This window comes from Grus americana, chromosome 3 (genome assembly GCF_028858705.1).
Source record: "Grus americana isolate bGruAme1 chromosome 3, bGruAme1.mat, whole genome shotgun sequence".
In the NCBI taxonomy this organism is placed as follows: domain Eukaryota; kingdom Metazoa; phylum Chordata; class Aves; order Gruiformes; family Gruidae; genus Grus; species Grus americana.
This window is the reverse complement of record NC_072854.1, coordinates 124,207,843-124,227,958: the sequence shown is the minus strand read 5'-3', so window position 1 is coordinate 124,227,958 and position 20,116 is coordinate 124,207,843. Positions and strand designations below refer to the sequence as shown.

At 39.6% G+C, this 20,116-nt stretch overlaps 1 protein-coding gene across 1 annotated transcript; it reads left to right on the top strand.

The window, feature by feature from the left end:
• The first annotated feature begins 1,604 nt into the window (after nucleotides 1–1,604).
• On the top strand, nucleotides 1,605–20,094 carry CFAP36 (cilia and flagella associated protein 36). The gene is made up of 10 exons (XM_054821814.1): nucleotides 1,605–1,927; nucleotides 7,016–7,080; nucleotides 8,010–8,111; nucleotides 9,012–9,126; nucleotides 10,097–10,184; nucleotides 11,106–11,157; nucleotides 13,032–13,158; nucleotides 17,553–17,722; nucleotides 18,153–18,308; nucleotides 19,573–20,094. The coding sequence occupies exons 1-10, from the start codon at nucleotides 1,813–1,815 to the stop codon at nucleotides 19,657–19,659; spliced, it is 1,077 nt and encodes a 358-aa protein (XP_054677789.1). The 5' UTR covers nucleotides 1,605–1,812; the 3' UTR covers nucleotides 19,660–20,094.
• Nucleotides 20,095–20,116: the final 22 nt, after the last annotated feature.

Below are 20,116 nucleotides of genomic sequence, written 5' to 3'. Positions count from 1 at the left end.
AGCCATTAGTTGTGCAACATTACATGAAGCAGGCTTTGAGGAAAGTGGAACAGATTTTGGAAAAATAACCAAAATATAAGCATTGTTTTTTGCCAGTGCAAGTAGAGCTAGTGTAACCTGATATAACACAGCAAGGCTGCTGGCAGCTACTAAGCAAGCTTAAAATGACGCTACTCCTATATAATAATTTATAGCTGATTGCGTATGCAAGAGGTGACCATGCTTTACAATCATGTAAGCCTGAATTAGTAATTAAATTATGTGAACAATCACATCGGAGGTAGCTGTTCTACAGTAGACAAGTAATACCTTCATACTACTAGTAGTCTTAGACCACAACACTGGCTGGAGAAATGGAAGCACTGATGGTGTAAAGGGAGTTTACACCTGATTTAACTAACTGCATTGTCCACTGTACCATTTGTTCCTCACTTGCGCTAAAGAACGCCTTCTAACAAGGACAGACTTAAAAGAGGATAAACAGATTTAAGAGAGTTTTGGTAATTTTTTTTTTCTTTTTTACTTACCAGTAACACACAGAAGTAAAGCAAGCAGTCATCCAACATCAGGAGAGAAATAAATTTAAACATCAGGAGAAACTTTTCAGGCTTTCAGCAGTTTAAGAGGTAAGGACAATGACAGCAATTATATTAATTTTAGTAGAAGAAAGGAATGCATCCACAAATACCGGTTCTAAGAAAGAATACCTAAGCCATTAAGTTTCAATGTAAACCTTCTTACATATTGCCTTGTAAATTATTTCCTAATTCTTACACCTTAGGGTGTTTGCAGAATGACTAAGTTACAAATTATGCTGAGGTACCTGTGCTCTCATGAAGGCCTGCTGAGTGGTTTAACATTTTAAGTAAGTTCAGGTATCTGGAATTAGGTACTAACAAGGAACATACGAGTTACTGTTTGCTATGCAATGCCACAGCGCTCTGTGCATGATAAAATATGGGTTAATGAGATTTTTCCATTATCCACGATCATCCTCCACATCTTTATTGTCATATAAATCAAATATATAAACCCAACCTTTATTATACTATAGAATTGTGATTGACAGAAGAATTGTTAAATAATCAGGGATCCCTGGAGGGCACCGGGCCATCTTAGATGAGGTTTCCAGGGCCTTGTCCCATCACATCCTTGTTATCTCCAAAGACAGGGAGGCCACAGCCTTGCTCGCTTTTTGTCATCTTGAAATTGTAAGCAACGAGCATTGTAATTAGTGACCATTTTCATAGCTTTTCAGTACTACTGAGCACATACGTGCCAGGCCGTGGGGGACAGCTGCTGCACGTTCGATCCCCAGTATCATCTTCCTGGGGTACAGGGCCTACCCCCACTCACCCCAATTAAATCTCGGGCTAAATTATCGCCACCCTATTTCAAAGGCCCTTATCAGTGCCCTCCTCGCACCTCCTCTTCCACCCCAGGACGCCCTCAGTTTAACCAAGTCCCTCTGACGGTCCGTTTGCTGGGCAGCGCGAGGTGCCGCATTAAACGATTACCTCGCAGCAGGCCTCATGGCCAGTCTATCTTTTAATGCCTACGTATTTCTGGTGGATAACCCGCACCTCCCCTAAGGCCGTGAGCTGATTACAGGGAATACCATTAGGGCAGCCCTTGACCCCTCGCTCGCTACCGCAGCTCGTCAGCGCCGGCCCTGCGGCCGTAGCGACCGGTAACGGCCACCGGGACGGGGCCCACGCGTGCCCCCGCCCCGTGACGCCGGTTGCTATAACGACGGGCGGGAGCGCCAACCTCCGCCGCGTCCGCGCCGTTCCTCCCGCGGCGGTCCCGGCGATGGCGGCGGAGGAGGAGAGCGACGTGGAGTGGGTGGTGGACACCATCGCCGGGTTCCTGCGGGGGCCTGCCTGGTCCATCCCCATCCTGGAGTTCATGGAGCAGAAATGCGAGGGTGAGCGGCGCGGCCTCCCCGCGGCAGGAAACGGGACGCGGGTCCCCCAAACCCACCCCCCGTTCCTCCGCCACCGCCGGGGGGGTGGGGGTGTCTGTCCCCCCTCCCGGGGCTGCTACGCATGCGCGCCCGCCGGGCCGGGCCGCTGCCTTCAGGCCGCGTCGGGGGCTGTCACCCCCTCAGCCCACGGACGGGGGAACGGGACGGGGCTGCGGCCTCGGTGCGGGCACACGCAGAGGGGCGAGCGGCTGCAGGGCTCCGGGAAGCTCCCGGGGCGGGGGACACGACAGGCCCCGCCGCGTCCGCGGGCCTGGTCTCTCACCGCCGCTGCAGGCACCGGTCAGGGCGCTTCCCAAACCCCCGTGGTTTTGTGCGGACAGCGGGCGTTTGGCACATCAGGCCGGTGTCCCGCGTTCGTGACGATCCCCGCAGGCGCCGTTCGAGAGTGATCCCCGCTGAAGGCTGGTCAGGCTTTGCAAAGCCTTCGTCTGCGCTCTCCAACCGTTTTTAGACCGGGAAAGTGGGTCTCCCCTGAGCAAGCCTTTTTCAGGACGTGGCAATTTGCATTCATTAGCTCGTACAGGGGATTATGGCATGAGCTTACAGTATGACACCTAATCGAGTTCTTCATTCTGCTCTGGTAATACCCTGACGTGGCTAGAAACCAGTTGGAGGCCTTTAATACTTTTCAAAGGCAAGATGTTTTTCCTTAGGAAACTGGGCAGTACAATTAAAATTGCTGTCTGGCCAGCGGGACAGAAGAGAAGGCAGCCCAAAGTTAAATTCTTGCAATTTTGTGAACGCTGGTAGTTAAGAGATGAGAAACCATAAGTTAGTACCCTTCAAAAAGTGATAGCACTAAAAAGTCAATGGTTATCAGTTGTGTTTTGTAGGTGGTCCTGTGCATGAGTTTAGCTCAGAAGCAACTCTAGTTAAACTTCCTTTTCTTCCTCAAGAAAGAGCTGATGGAATCAGGAATAATTTGAGGAATGCCCTGGGTAAACTGGAAGAATAGGCAGTGGAGATAGGATTGGGATAGACCTGTAGCTCTATGTAAAGGTGCCTGAGGAGACCCATATAGGTGTACATGTGTAGTGAGGAAATAGACTTTCTGCACTAAAGATTTGGCTAAATTAGTTCTACTTACAGAACAAATTTCCTGCTGTCAAAGAACACCTGGATCCTTATGGTAGCAAAATAATTACAATTTGGGCAAGTCTGAAATCATTGCCGAAGTGCTTTAGAAAAAAAGAAGCCTGCTTTTGTGATTATTGGAAAAAAAAACATGTTTGACAATGTGATGGCTTGTGATCCTACCCAGCCTGCAGACACTCACACATGAGAAGTATTAAAACATGTTGCTGTAGGCGAATTTAGGATACCTTTCTGTGGCTACTATGAATAAAATCTGTTCCTTTAGTATCACACGACAGGATGTAGGATTCACTAATAATTTTAACTTTAAAATACTGAAGTAATGAAACTAAGGCTTCCAAATACATTTCATTTCTAGGGACTTACTAACATCAAGCTCAAAGTAGAACAGCTCGTACTATTAAAGTATTGTACCTGCTTGCACTTACTCCTTCCTCCCCTCTATCCTGCTGTGGGCTCCAGAACAGATTCTCTAATGGTTGGCATCAGCAGGGCCGGCCACAGCTTTTGTTATGCAGTCACTCTCGTTAGGGTCCATTAAGAATTTTTATTCCATATTCAGTGAACCAGGTGCACCCTTGATTCAGATCACAGCTTCTAAACAAGTTGCTTCTCAGTTGTCCTGAATTGTTTCTACCCTTCACAAGCTTTGCGTGAGGCAAGACCATTGTGAGTATGTACACCTTTCCCTGGTGTAGTGGGAAATGAGAAAAGTAAAGCTGCTGTACTCTTTACAGCTAGGAAGCAACAGAGAAATCTAGGCTAGAAGTTTTTTCATGGAAAGTTTGCCTGGATGTGAGGTTGGTCAAGCGTTTTGATTATCATGCAAAGGGTCTAGGTTTAGGAATCGGGGGAATTGATTATCCCTCTCTGGAGCAATGATCTCTCTTTAGTAGGTTGAGGGGAATTTACTGGCAGTAAGAAGATTTATGGAACCTCTGTAAATTTCCATGTAGTGTGAGGCAGGCTTATGTAATGGTCACTTCCTGCGCATTTGTTTCTACGTAAGAAATTAGAGGACCAAATTAGAGAAATCACTTGCAGTAAATGATCTTCCAAGGTATCATTTGCACTACAGAGTGCTGTTGGATAATTCTCAGAAGCTATTGAGGAAAAAGAAAAGGCTAAAGAAGTGTTACTGCAGTGCTAGGATTGCTAAGAAGCACAGTTAAAGAGATTTGAAGTTTTAGTTGCAGATATCTGTGCTATTTGCTTTTCCTTTCTAGAAATGTACTGTGCTGATTCCATTGCTGGTTTTTTCTTTGTTTTTTTACTGAGATACTTTGTCAGGACAGAATTTTTTTTTGTTCTCAAAACATTTAGTCTCTAGGTTGAACAAGCAAGCTGGCAACATCTTGATTAACAATTTGCGACAATAATTTGCGATTCCTCAAAAATGGAATTTGAGTTTTGATAGTTGGTATGTAAGGAATTTATTTTGGAAGTGTAGTTACTGAGGCCAAGTCCTTGCACTTCAATTTATAAACAATCCTAATGGTTTTCTATCTGTTCATAATTGTTTGCTTTCTTTCTCTCCCTCTTTCTGGGCACTTGATTAGTTTCTCCTGGCTTGATTAATTTCCTTTTATGTGACTGTGAAACTGAAGTTAAATCCGTGGGTATGTATTTAAGGCGAGAGGGCTTTTCAGTTTTATTCAGATGCTCCAAGGTATTAACTGAAACATCATTTGGATGTAGATAAGCTTGATAATAGTTCTGAGCACCAGAAGATAACGACAAGGTACAAAAGGAATAAACAGATATTGTTGCCTGTGACTCCCCTCCGCACAGAGCCGCCTCACCAGTCAGTGAGGACTGGGGCAGAAAGGAAGAGTTCCCTCAGGTTTGCCTACTAGCTCTTGTCTGTGAGGTCAAATGAGCCAGTGGCTCAGTCCAGCAGGGAGAACTCAAACTTGACTTAATGCTCATCCCTTTTGAGGGGTCCTAGCAAAGATTTTTAATTTTGACAGGAAAATGATGAGTTTTTCTCCCAGGATATCTGCGTCCCCTGGCTTATCTTGATACGGTGGTTCTTCAGATCTTTGTTCCTCTCGGGTGACTGAAGCCTCTGTGCCAGGATCTTAAGGAAAATAATGATGACATGATTTAGGAGCCCTGACTCAAGAAAATCCAAGGTCTCCATTCAAAGTACTCCTTAATGCCACTTAACTCAGAGGAGATGCTGACCACAGCTTACTTTACTTGGCACTTAACTTCATCCTCTTTTTTGTTCAGAGCCTGAGAACAGAGAGCGGTTTGTGCAGGCTTTCCACTCTGCTTTCCATGTTGTCCTGCAGCTGGGGAAGGAGGGGAGGACTCAGAAGCATCCCTGTGGCAGTGCGAGGCTAGCTGTTGGCATGGGCAGTGACGGAGGAGGGACGTCCCTGTGTCACCCCTCCTTCTGTGCCCAGGAACAGTAGGAGGTAGAAGGGAACAGAGAAAGACAAAGGTTGGGGCCTGAGATCCCTGGAGGGGAGGAGATGCAGAAGACAATCGAGGCAGTTAAGTGTCTTCACCATCCTGGGTTTGGTAATATGGCGGTTGCCATAGGAACTGAATATTTTTAGAGTAAGATTTATAGTACTTTTTCTACCATTTGAATTTATCCCTAGATATTTTAAAAGTTTTTCTTTACTTTTTTTTAATCCCTTCATAAAAATATTCCCTTGCACAAAAATGAAACAAAATTAAATATTTGTTTTCCAGATTGTCATTTAAAAAGCAAGTTTCCCTTGCTTATTTAGAGGGCCTGAACTGTCTGATTAGATTTCTATCATTGCATTGCTCTAAGTTGTTAGAAAGTGATGCAAGTACTTTCTGTGTCAGGAGCAGCCATCTTGCTTCACACTTTATTAAGGTTTGAAGCGACATTGCCTCAGGGCTGTCACAGGTGGGAAATGATGCTTTCTAAAAGTCACTCCACATTTGTGTGGAAGTTATACTAATTCTATGCGCATCAGTACCATCTTCCATCAGAGACATCATATATATATATATATATATATATATATATATAATAATTCACACTCATTCACCAATTTAAGCAGAATTCCCATTCTTCAAATGACTTCAGAGGACATACGTGGGAAGCAACTTGTCCAACATATAGTGGCTAATCTTGAAGGGGATTGAGGAAGTCTTATTTCTAAGCCTCTGCTTTAATTGCTAGGTTTTACATTACCTCTGTTCATTGTTGACATGATAAAAATGTAAATTAAAAAACCCCAAACCCTAGTTTTCAGTTTCTCTTATTTTCTGCTTCTTCCATCTGTTCTGCAGTGTAGAGGTCATTAGTTTGATATTTCCAGTCAAGAGTTCTTAATACAAACTTAAATGAATATGATTAATATGGCCAATACTATACAGATGCCCATTTTGTCTAAATCAGGATAGATAAAATTAAAAAATAACTTACCTGCAGCAGATTTCCTTTTTGGGGGTTATCTGTTTTTATGTAGGTGGGGTTTCATTTTCCTGTTTCACCTTGGCCTCTCACTAAATGAATGGCATTTAAAAAATTTGGTTTGTCAGTAATACATCCTCCACATGGAGAGATGAGAGAGACAGAGAAATTTCCTGCTTTATATATGTCACCTACTATCCTTGAACAACCTTACACAAGTTCATATGGTAGTTCTTGTATTAAATCTTACTTTTTAGTGTATGTATCTGCTGAATCCTCAACTTGCTTAGAAATCTGCTTCTATTATGAAGATACGTTTTCCTGGTATTAAATTATGAAATTTAATTACATTAAATTACCAAAAGTATATGCTTAGCCTGAATGTGTAGAAGAATACATTATTATTATCAATCATGGCCTATATTTTCATATGACTAAATATATTACCTCGTAAAGGTTGATCTTTCTTTTTAAGGCATAAGTTAATTTCAGGTGTGTACGTAATGTGTGTTGTGTTTTGTTTTTCACAGTTTTTGATGATGAAGAAGAAAGCAAGTTGTCTTATACAGAAATTTATCAGGAGTACCAAGCTCTGGTGAGCATTATTCACTAGTTGTGGTAGTTTTCTAAGAAATAATTTAAAATGTTAAAGTAGTATTTAGATGAACTTCTAATTGTGTTATCTTTGTTATTTAGAATTGTCTAATATTGCCTATTATGTGTTATTTGGAAATCCTTTGAGTCATAGTTGTCATATGTGTTTTTATGCTTAAACGCCAGATACGTAGAAAAGAAACCTTAACTCACAGTCATATCTCTTATGCTGTGGTACATATTTTTCATTAAAATTAATATATCCAGTAGCTAAAATACTGTACTTATAAGCTTGATAATACTTATATTTTCTGTCAAGTTAAAATGACAAACAGCATGATGTCTGAGAACATGTATAACTTGTCTTTTGTTCACTAATGAGTCTGGTAAATCTTTTGAATTAACTTTCAATTATCAGAAAAAAACTACAGGAGATTTTTGGAGCATGCTTTAAGTACCTATAAAACCAATGCACGCAGATTTCTAAAATACTTTTTTTGTAACAAGGCTTGGTAATACTTGATGTTAAAAGGCATCAATTGAATAAATACAGACCAGCATCCATTTTCTCTCTGACCCTGAAAGGTTTCAGGTACATAGACTAGTAAAAAGCCTTTTACCTGCAGGGCAAAAAATTATGCAGAATACTAGCCAGGAGTCTGGGAAAAAGGTAGAGAAGTGAGATTCTTGGAAATTGGAGAAGCTAAATTAAGTAGTAATGAAATATAGCAATAAAAATGCTTATTTTGAGCAGTTCATGAAAGTAAATAAAGCCTGACATATCAGAAAAATCAGTTATACTATTGCAACAATTTTCCTTTGAGTTTAAAAAATACAATGTCAGCAGAAAAGAACATACAATTAGGAAAAAAAATTGTATGATTCTCAGGGAAAAACCTCTTAGAAAGTAAGACTTATACTTTCTTACAGGTTGAAAAATTGTTAGAAGACTATCTTAAAGAAGTTGGAATTAATGAAGAGAAATTTCAAGAAGCTTTTTCATCTCCTCTTGCAAAGACTCATACTTCACAGGTAAATTTTCCTTTGTTTAGGAATATATAGATTGAATTTTTAGCTTTGTATTTTCACCAGTATAGCAGGGTGGAGATGAAACTTTGAAAAGCTTTCTTGGTAAAACTGTAATTTTCTAAAACATAATGTGTTTGTTTATATTATGAACTTTGACCAGAAAAACGTGCATCTTGAAAATAATGACAGATATTTGTGTGGTGTCACACACCTTTTGAGATTCATCTTCTACACTTTGTATTTTCTAAAACAAACCTCTGAGCTTAGGGTGTTTCTGCCACCTTTATCTGCATATTTGTCAGCTTTATGTTAGTCTTCAGTCCATTTACAGTAGCAGACAAAGATTAAAACGATAGCCATATTCCATAAAATAAAAGATGTTTTCCTCTGATTTCATTATAAACCAGTAAAATCTTTAAGACAAACATTGGCCTTGACAAGATAAGGCATGGTTAGGCAGCCTTTCACCTGCTCAAAGATACCTTTCAGAATTGTCTCGGGTATATTGGGCAGAGGAGTGGGAACTTCTGCTGCCAGTGTAAATCAGGCTTTGTTGACATATCTCCTCCTAGATGTGTAGCAAGCTTCTTCAGAGCACACATTCTTCACTCAAGCTTACGCATTTGTTCAGGAAGTCAAATGGATTGCAGTTGTAAACTTACACTGGGAAACCCTCCAGGTTTTGAGATAATGTTATTGCAGGCATGTTGATCTAAAGACATAAACCATCAAATTCTTTTCTTGGCTATTAGCTCAACTTGCGTGGCTGGAAAAATAGACAGATAGGAGAATGAAATATAATTATTAAACACATGCTCCACAGAATTTAAGTAATTTCAAGCAGACTGAGATGGTTACGATTTCTCTAGGATTTTTAATTTTGTACATGTCTTCCTCCCACAGGCCATTTTGCAAACAGTGTTGGCAGCAGAAGATTTTAGACTATTTAAAAAAATGATGGTACAGAAAAATATTGAAATGCAATTGCAAGCTATTAGAATCATTAAAGAAAGAAATGGTAAGAAATGGTAAATGTGGCGTTTCACTCCATCTTTTTAGTGGTCTTTTGTTGACTATGTAATTTATTAATAAATGAGTATAGAATATTGGTTCAGCTCCAGTTCAAGTTAATGGAAAACATTCAGTTGATTTTACTGGGACTGTGATTTCAATACTTAGTTCTTGGCTTGTATTCTCAGTGACAGCTGTCTGTATTCCTTTTTAAATTAGCAGATTTCTCAGTTCTGTTTGTCTAAACTTTTCTGTGAAATTTGACGTAGTTTTTTTGTTAAAGAACTTTGGTGATAATTTTGAGTATTAAAACAATTACATCAGTTCATCAACAATGACAATATTGATAGTTTGAATTATGCTACTGGCATAGCAACGATGCTGTACTAGTGCCTTGCTTACTTTGCAGTTCACACTGTAGAGTTGCATATGAAAAATCCATATAGAAAGCATGGCCATCATGTTAACGCATGCATGATTTTAAAGAAGAGAAAGTACTTTACACCCAACTCTGCTGCTCTATTGACATTTCTGAAAGGATTTTCATCTACCTACTCCTTTCTTCCATGTCTTTAGTTTTACCTTTTTTTTGTCTTCTTACTGCATGCATGTTTTTTCAGAGAATAATTTTTAAATTTCAAGTTTCATGTAACAGCTAAATATGAAAATGGTTCAATTAGCCATGGCTGAATTGCAGTCTATAGGAAATGCCATATAATGGTCAATGCAGAGTATGGCTTAGGTTTTACCCTTAGGTGCCAAAACTTTCATAGCTCAGAAACCTTTGCCTTTTTGCTACTCGATGCCCAAGATCTAGAATCTTTTTGGAAATAGTTACAGAGAGGAAGAATTAGATGGTTTGTTTGTTGGTTTTTTTTTTTCTTTCTTTCTCCTCTGCTGAAGAGTGATGCCAAACAGAATAAAAAATAATGTTCTTCAGAGTAATGCATAAATTTTGCCGTGTGTTTTTTTTATAGGTGTGTTGCCCGACTGTTTGACAGAGGGTTCTGATGTATTCAGTGAAATTGAACAAGAAGAAATGAAAATACTGAGGGAAGTTCTAAGGTAAAAAAAGAATCAGTCCTAGTTCATACACTATTTTAAAATAAAAAATAAAAAGTGTGTAGGGCCTAACTTCCAGCCTTTTGCAGGAAACAGCCTTAATCTTACAGATAACATGAATGTTCTTGTCAAAATCCTACCTAAGAGAAAGTGAATGGTGCTAGGCAGCGGGTGTGATCAGCAATATTTAAAAACTGAGAGGTAACCACTGCACCATGATGAACTGTCTTGGTGATGCATGGAATGATGTGTAACTTTGAGCCCCATTGTTTCCATTCTCCCCTGAATCTCCAGGCAGACCTAAAGTTAGACCCGGGTTAGGTGTCTCTGGACAATAGGAGCACACCAGCTGTAATCCATTCAGGGAACACCCAAAACATTAAAGCCTTGGACAGGCAAATTCTGCTTTTGCAGTGGGCTTTATTCCTTTCTACAGCTTCCTTCCTGGTTGTGTTCAATGACTGTTGCCATGATCTAAGAAGGTGAGGACTGAGGACTTCTATAGATTCTCCTTCACTCCCAGTTCACACGTATATAAACATAATCTTAAATAATAGCAGATTAATCTCTTCAGGGTGTATTAAATTATGCTATTTTCCATCTGTATTCTGGAAGTACTTCCCTCCCTGTCTTTAAACCAGCAAATGAAACAAAGGGTACATAAGCCTTGCAAATTCTTACACAATTATTTTAGCACAGGGCAAGACAGACTGAGGATGGTGGGTTCTGTGTGTTTATCATAATTCTTTATTGCTATTAAGAATGTATTTTCACGTAAGTCACGGAAGCATTTTGGACACTAACAAATTCACTTTATCTTGTAATTGTTTTGATAGTCCTCAAATATTTAAGCAGTGCTAAATTTATCTAAAAGTCACTGATACTAAAAGAGTCTTGAGTATTTATGTGTATTTTGTGTTACAGGAAGTCAAAGGAAGAATATGAAATAGAGCAAGAAAGGAAAAGGATTGAAGAAGTGAGTATCTTACCTTTCCAGAGGAGTTCTACTGGTGATTAAGAAATAGTCTGACAGTCCTGTCCTGGGTGTCGACTGTATCACTTTAAGGCAATGTGTACCATCCTAAGCAAACAAAAGGTCTGTCAGGAAGGTCTTACTGACACTTCTTTTTGAAAGGTCTGTTCTGTTTACGTTTTTCTTGATGGTATCACTGACGCTAGTGCTAAACACGATGCCATTAACCATCAGTCATTTGGTGGAGCCCATATGATAAGCATATTCCCTCTTCAGTATCTGAATTCTAAAATCCTGGCGATGGATGTCAACCTTTCAGATCCAGCAAACATCTGAATTACTAATATTGTCAAGATCAAAGAGACTTCAAAGTATAAGCTTCTTAAAGATTACAGCATTCATAATCCTTCAGGAATTTTAAGGATCACTTCATAAACAGTATAGTTATTCATTAAGTCTGTACAATACTGCCAGAACCTAATCACCAGGAACCAGAAATCCTCTCCAAGTTAGACCGTCACTTGGTCTCCATCAGAGTAAACCACGCAGAAAGGTAACTGAATGTAAACAGGGACTGGCTAAATTGCCGGTCGTTCAACAACTGAGAAGCAAATTGAAATCTGAGCAAGGCTGCTTCAAGTAAGCAGCCACAACTACTGTGGAAACATGGCAATAAACTTCCTTGTCACTGGGAAAACATATAATAATAGCTGCATTTGTGGGCTGTTTCAAAAGGGAGCAGAATTGCTCTTATATTCTCTTCTATCATTAGGAAATTGAGCCTGAACTGACAAACCACTTGGAGACCAAATGCAGCTGCTACAGAGCTTGACACTTTATTTCCAATCCTACTCCCCAGTTCAAACCTGTGATGGGTGCAGATGATAGCTGTGCTACTGAATGCAAGTCCTAAACGGTTGGGATATTCTACCAAATTAAACCTCTCTCCCAATCTGACAGTGTGGAAAAGTGGTGACAAAACTCTTCTCTCCCATGTTACAATGATAGATTCCAGGAAATGAGTCACCTGTTCTACTGGATTTCTTATAAAACAACCTGGAAACTCAAGCCTTGGCTCATTTTAAGAATTCAAGTTGTATTAAGATGCAGGCTTATCCTAATCTTTATAGACCAGCCAAGAATATCAATATTCTTGATAAACAAGGCAGATTAGAGGGCCCCAGTCAAGTTCACCTGGACAGAGAGAGTGATAGTTCTTCAATAATACAGTTTTGTTAAAGAATTTTTTAATACAAAATAACTTAATATTTTGATGAACGCTGGGGGGTTCTGACATGAATTTGATGGTTGAACAGCGTAGACATTTTCTGGGCAAATCCCAACTGGCTTTACTATTTTGAGAGGTGCGTTGTTGTCAGTATTTCCCAGACAAACATAGAATCGAAACAATAGTGTCAGAGATTATCCAGACCTGTTGTTTCCATTCAGCTGATTATTTCTCTGTTTCTGTGGTAACTTTAGTTTATGTTCCTGGTTCTCTTAATGTATTGTATTTTTCTGGTGGACTGCTTGAAAGTCACAGGCAAAGTGTGGCAAAAAAACCCCCCTACATTATCTATTTGTGGCTGGGAAACAAAATACCAATTTACTTAATACTCTAAATTCTGATTGTTGATTAGGGAACAGGTTTTGAACTAAAATAAAAAATGCTGATTTATGACAATAAGCCAGTAAGAACCTTCTTATTAGTAAAATAGGTAGTTTGCTTTTTTCACTTTGACAGTGCAGTATGTAGTATAAACAATACAGTTTTAACTGGAAGTTCTTTTGGGAGCTTTCTTTGCATTGACAGTTTAATGCCTGAACTACAGTGCCAGGAAATGTAATGCTTGCTTTTGTTTGGTTTTTAATTTAAGGCACATGGTAAACTTAAATTGCCAGATGTTACCTACAGTTTTCCAGGAGATTCAAGAGAAGCTGTAAGAGTTAAGGAATCCACTGAGGGAGCTGACGATTCTGAAGAAACTCCACAATTTTCATTAGGTAATTTTATGGGAAAGTGCAATGCTGAGTGTGCAATGTGATACTGTTTTCAAGTCATTGAAGAGTCCACTCATATCGAGATTTTTAAGAACTTGGCTGAACAAGGCTGTTACTAAACCATCCTAGCTTTGAAGTTAGCCCTGCTTTGAGCAGGATCTTTGTGCTAGGTGGCCTGCACAAATGCCTTCCAACCTAAGTTGTTTTATTATTCAGTGATGTTATAAATCATCTCCAATTGGAGGAGAAATACAGGAGTCTAACAGCTGTTTTCATCTTTCAATTTACTGCACTTATGCAGCCACTACTGTTAAGAACGGTATGTTCCCTGTAAGTAACCGTGAATAATTTACTTAAAGGTACGATTTCTCTCCCTGTGGGTGGGAGGTTATAGATTTAATTTATAATTGTACAACATTTCTTGATAACAATGAAATATTTCTGAAGGAACCAACCTTAAACTGTTAAGATTCATTCAAGCCGAATTGTCAGACCACCAAACTGAATCTTCTTACCTTTGGTTCAGATTTTTTTTACTCATTTTAGTCTTTTCAATTTTACGTTTTTGGTTTTGAGTGGGATTGTGACACTTAGAACTTAAAATACCAAGGAGAGCTCTTTTAAGTAGTCGTGAACTTTACCCAAGTTATGTAGTGAAAGTTGTCTGAATTGTTTTGTAGATGATTATTTACTGGAGAGTGTGACCAAGTCAGTGCTTTTACAGGGAGGAGAAAAAAAGGAATCCCTGGCTGTGATGGAGGTGCTCTTTGTATGCTTATGTTGCAGCTAAAGCAGGAGAATTCTTAGGTGATAAACAGCATATATATGTATGGATGTATACATGTATAGGTACGCATGTATATACACACATGTATCTATGTATATAGGTATACATAGGTGATCTTCGAAAACAGGTTGCATCTCAGTGGGATTTGCTCTCTTAGGAGTTTGTTGAAAAATTTGTTACTTAATACTCTAAGATCACTTCCAAGAATATAATTCCAACTTTCGGAAATTAATAGTTTGCCCTGTCTTTAGTTACGTTTGTCCTGTGCCTAGTACTTGTCTTTGTTGCATTCACACTGGAAGTTTTCATATCACAGACACTCAAGCTGGATACTTTTAGCCTTGGTAGTACCTTTGGGGCATGCTTGCTCCTTGCTTTTTCATTTGATGGCCATTAACAGATGAAGTGGTTATAAGACCCTCTATTCTTTTAAACTGAGTTAGTGTCTTTCACATTAGGAAACTTAATAAATTGTGTCACTGACCTTTTAAGTATCTTTCCCCCCCCTCCTTTATCCCTTCCATCCTTCTGGTGAGGTTTTGTTACATTTATTTGAACTCTTCTCTCCCTTCTGCCCTCTGAAGTATGCAGAAGGCCTGCAGGTATACTCATGTTCTTCTCTTCTCCCAGCCTGCTTTTACTCCTCTTACTTCTGCATAGTTATGCCACCTTGCAAAGGCACCACTAGATTATGTCTATCCTGCAGTGGCTGTTTTCCTGTTTCGGTAGGAAGGCACATTCCTAGCAAATATTCTGCCTGCAGGACTTCACCCTGTGCTTGAAAGACAGGAGATATTGGAGCTCAGCAGTCAAAGCTTCTTGGCACTGGGTGCAGCCCTTCTTCTGTGCTGTCCAAGCGCCTGCTCGGCTGGCGCTGAGCGTTCCCATGCTCTTTAAATGCCAAAGACAGAACAGGTCTACAAAAAGTTTTAGTTCCTTGGAAATCTTCATCCTTGTTGAACTGGCATCTTGTGGCAGCATACCTGTCCAAAGAGGCTACTGAGAAAGTTTGTCACAGCTTATCCTCCAGTATCACCTTTTAGAAAAGTGGTTTTGGGTAGTGGTGAAAAACAAGAAGAATCTGTACTGGGAACCTTATTCTTCCAGACCCCTTTCTCGCACAGAACCGAGGACCGGCCTCCAAGAGCAGTCTGTTATTGCCTGCTTCCAAAACATGGGCTCTCAACTAAAGGTTCACCTCATATAATGGGATCATATCCTCTGCTCGACTTGCTGCTTCTTGGTGCCAGATGTGACTCTGCGAATGGAGACAGCAAGACCTCACTTGTAGGGTTGCGTTACCAAGGAACAGGACAGCTCACCTTTCTCGACCTGTGTGTGGGGAAGAATCCCATACCTCGGGAGCACTGGCTGCTTTTCACTTTGGTGAGCCCCTTACAAATAGTTTACAGAGTAGAGCTTGCAAAACCATTCTTCCTGTACTTTGACCACCCAACTTGTTGCACTACGGAGAGATCAGAAGGGGGAATTTCATAGTAAAGGTCATGCTCAACACCTCAGAGTGCAAGTGACCTTTCCAGCATTCTTGGAGAACACTTCCCTTTCCGGATGCCTGCACGGCAGCTGTCGCAAAAGTTGCACTCATGTTTGCACCAACTCGTGTGTATCATGTGGATAAGAAGGATGCAGTGTCTGCTGGAGTGGTCCTGGGTGCTTATCTTTTGAGAAGATTCCGAATTGTCCACATGGAAAAGAGCATTGCTTAGTCACCCACAGTGTGAATGTACATATAGACGAGTCCTCAAAGGAAAAAAACTGTTACGTACCAGTAACCGTAATTCTTTGAGATGCACTGTCTATTTGTACGTTCCCTATCCACCCTCCTTCCCTTCTCTTCTCAGTATCTTTTCAGGTTTGCGGGTTAAGTGACACTGAGGGCCCTATGATCACATCCTACAGGTACTGCTAAGGCACAAACATCTCCAGCTTGAGTGTTTGCGATATGGACAGCAACAGTGTACATTTACATACACACAACACATTTCAAAGGCCTGCTTTCTGGTAAGTAGCTTTCCTTAATCATTGTGTTGGTTATGGTGTCAGTATTTGACATGCAGTGTGTGGTTTTGGGGGGGGGTTCTCTGCTTTTTAATCAGACAGCTATAGTGTGAGGATTTTTTTCTAGCCATTTTAACTCTGACTTCTCACAGTGCCGCTAAGAACTTCCATTCATTACAAAATTACATTCTTTGGAACATCAAGACTTCCAGCAGTCATATTTCAGTGAAATGCAAATTCTTCAGCTTGACCTTTGTTTTACATTTCTGTCCTGGTTTGTTTTCTGTACTTGGGAGTAACTTTTCCTCTCCTTTGCTTTTCTCCCTACCTTTTCACAATTACGTTTTGTAATTTTCTGTACTAAAGAAAGCAGCAATGTTGAAGAGCTAAATGTATATCGCTTGCTCTAACTTAAAAAAACAATTGCGTGGTGTTCACCCTGCACTACCTTCAGTGGAGCTAGCTTCGCCATCTGTCCGGTAGAGACCAAGGAGAGTACTCGTACCATAATACTCATGCAACTTACTTCTCAGCATTACAGCAAAAATCCATAGTCCAGCACTGTAGAATTATAATTAGCTACATTCAGTTACGTTCTCAACTTGGATATTATGGGTAGACTCAAACTGACTGAACACAGTAAAACTTACATTTCACTGCCTGTATTCTTGCACCTGTGTGGATATTTTCAGGTGTATTTTAAAACACTCCAAAGCCTCTTCATTGTTAATACAAGTATAGTAGGAGCAGTAACTTACCTTACTTGGGAGTAGTGGTAGGTCAAGTCAAGAGAAGTTGTAGTAAAGTTCAGAAGACACCCTGCTCTACAGTCTGGAGACAGGAGAGGCTTTGACTCCGACATCAGTACCTATGACGCCATGGAGTGCAGTGGGATGCAAGGCAGAACTAACCTCAGTACCTGCAGAGATACGGAAGGCACAGCTGGAATCGGAACAGGGTTACTTTTCATTGTTGTCACACGTGGCACTTGTCCAAGACAAACGCAAGAGGTGAGCAGGGTATCATGCAGGACCCGTCCGGGGCTCTGAGTCCTGGTGGGGTCCCGCTCTATCCTCGCGCTGGGGCAAGGTTAGCTCTGAAGAGGAGTAACTGAGCTGTGCCAGTGTAACGCTTCACCTCTTGAGCTTCGCTTCCTCCTCTCCCCTACAAGCTCACTTAAATACTGTATTTTCTGATTCCTTTCTCCGAAGCTGAAAGTTGAAGCAATACACTTGTACTTAGTGCTGGCTGCTGATTGCTGGCTCAGCTTGCCAAGAATATAATCTCAGTATGAATTGTCTGTTGGGATATTGGATATGAAATTACATTCTGAGCATCTGACCATAATTTATAATTCACTGCCATAGATGTACTTACAATGTAAAACACTATTTCACTGCTTTTACAGTGCAAATACAGTATTTATCCGTGTTTTTTGAAAGTAAGTTTTACTAATAAAGCAGAGAAAAGTGACTTTTTAAGTCTTCCATTTCATCAGAAGAGACATCTGGATATCGGAAGAAACACAGATTTATTTTTCTAGTTGATATATTTCTGTTCTAATTGTTTTCCGTGTCAAATGGCTGTTTAGAGGAATCTCGGAAATCTGCAAGGGAAGACTTAAAACCAGTACGCCCGTTACAAAAAGGAAGAGAAAGCTCATCTCAGCCATCTTGTACCGAAGGGAAAGAAGACATTAAGAAAAGGGCAGCTGGAAAATGTTCAGAAAATGCAGCGCAAAAAACTGGGATGCAAGGACCTGTAAGTTTAAAACAAATGAGAACCCCCCCCCCCCAAAGATAGAACTAGAATGCAGAAAGACAAGATTACATATAGAGTATATATTTAAGACATTATTACATTTAAATATATTCTATTATTGTAGTCTAGTGGGTTTGCTTGTGTGGGTTTTTTTTTTTTTTAACCAGTATGCAAACACTGTTTTATGGTATTCACTAGTTTAACTTGCGTAAAGTTCAGATCATCATTCTAGTCTTAGAACAGAATTCAGCATTCAGCCTTTGTCCCATGGTAATTTTTTAGAAGACAGCACTGGCTTGAAACTTCGACTTGGAGGGTTTTTTTTTTCCAGCTAGTAGTTTTGGAGGCAAATATGATGTAAATGTTTTTATCTCACATAACGTGCATACCAAAAATTAATTACAAAATGTGTTTAAAAAAAAATTTCCAGAATTTATCAGAACTTGAAAAGCAGCAGCTGAAGCAACGAGAGGACTACCTAAAGAAAAAACGAGACATGCTGATGGCTACAAAGAAGGAGTCAAGAAATAACGTACTGTTACCAACAAACACTGACCAGAAAGAGGAGGAATCATCTCCAAAAGAGGTGAAGGATTCAAACATCTTAATCGTCCTGACCACTTTGTAAAAACCACAGATGATTTCAGTGAAAGTGTCAGTGTTGCTGCTGAATATTGTAGCAGGATTAAAAAAAACAAGCAAGGGAAGTAGAGAGGAAGTATTTTCAAATTTCTGTTTTTGCAGAAGCTTATAGACTAGAAGTTTTAGTGATTAAGTTAGCATTATTTTGCTTCAGTATCATCATATCCTTCTGATCAATTAAAGTTTATGAACAGCTAAAAAGCTGGTTTTTTGCTAATCTGTGATCTACTGTTTAGGTCCCCCTAAATCTCTCGGTCATTGGTTTTTTTATTTCCAGCCAAAATGGGAAAAAAACATTTTTCTTTCGCAAAGTCTTATTTTACGGAGGTAACAAATTTGCTCGGTTCTTTTGAGAGTTTTGTGCCTATTTCAAATGAAAATTTCCTTGATTTCTATTCCAGCAGCTGATGGAATAGAAGCGACATGATGATAATGATATATTTTAGAAAGATGAGATGCTCTGAAGGGTGGATGCTGGTTGTCTACCCAGTTGCCTCCAACAGAAAAAGTGCTAAAAATCACAAAACCCCTTGCACCATGGGGATGATAGACAATCTAGTTTGGGGAAAAAAGAAGTAAATCCTATCAGGGAAAGAAAGTACAGACATAAAAAACTTCAGAATCCTATGACAGGATAAAGCTCTACCAATATAGAGGTCTTTATCAGATAAAAAACCCAACCTTTTTTTGTTAATTATCATTAATATGACTTAACACATTTGCCACAAATAGGTCTGATCTGCATTTATATGGAAAGAAATGCTTGGAAACTCTCAACACAAATGAGGAAACTGGTAGATTAGCTTAAAACTCCCACAAAACAAATGTAGTAAGTTATGTTTAAAAAAAAATAAAAATAATCACAACTCTTCCTTCCAGAGCATGCACTTAAAACCAGAGATTTCGTATTGCCTCAGGTATTTTTCAGAGTTGCTGAGCATTTTATTATGCTCAGAACGTGCCCAAAATACTGCTAAGTGGGAAACTTCCAGAACAACTAAGCAACACCAGTTCAAGTTGAGGTTAGTCCTCTCAAAAAGCTTGGTACAGCACAGTGGAAGAGGGGCAGATGGATGTAAAGAGCCGTCATCCACGTCCCAGGATTTGCTTCTCAAGAAATGGAAGGTTAGCAGTTAGCGTCAGAAGTCAGGGGCCCTCCCAGCACAGCTGTACAGTTCATTGAAGTGTTTTTTTCACTTTGTTTTTAGGAAATGTCAGAAGAGAAGCAAAGATTACTACAGAAGAGGAAAATGCTTGCAGAAAAACTAAAAGAAGAAGTTATCAATAAGCGGTAATTTTAAGAAGCTCATTGTAGAACCCAAGAGCATAAGTATGCTTTAGAATAAATCATATAAATAAGAATCGAATGGATTTGTTTTCCACTATTATACTGAGTTTTATAGAACTTTCAGACAAGCAACTCACTCCTTTTATATATAAATATTTAAAACTACACTGAAATACACTAAACCCACTTATTTTCCAGAATGCTGGAAACTCATTGACTTTCACTGAACATGTTCAACAGTGTGGCCGCTGCAGCATACAGATTTTCTAAACAAAAGCAGACAGATCTGTTAAAATAATTCCTAGGTGAACACTTCTGAAGGAGTTCTATAATTTTAAAAATAAAGTTAAAATTTCTAACTTTGTTCCTCTTATTAGAATATTATAATCAAATCACTATTTTTCAGCTGTGCAATGTAAATAAAGTCTAATTTCACAAGGAAGCGCAACTATGACCATCTTATT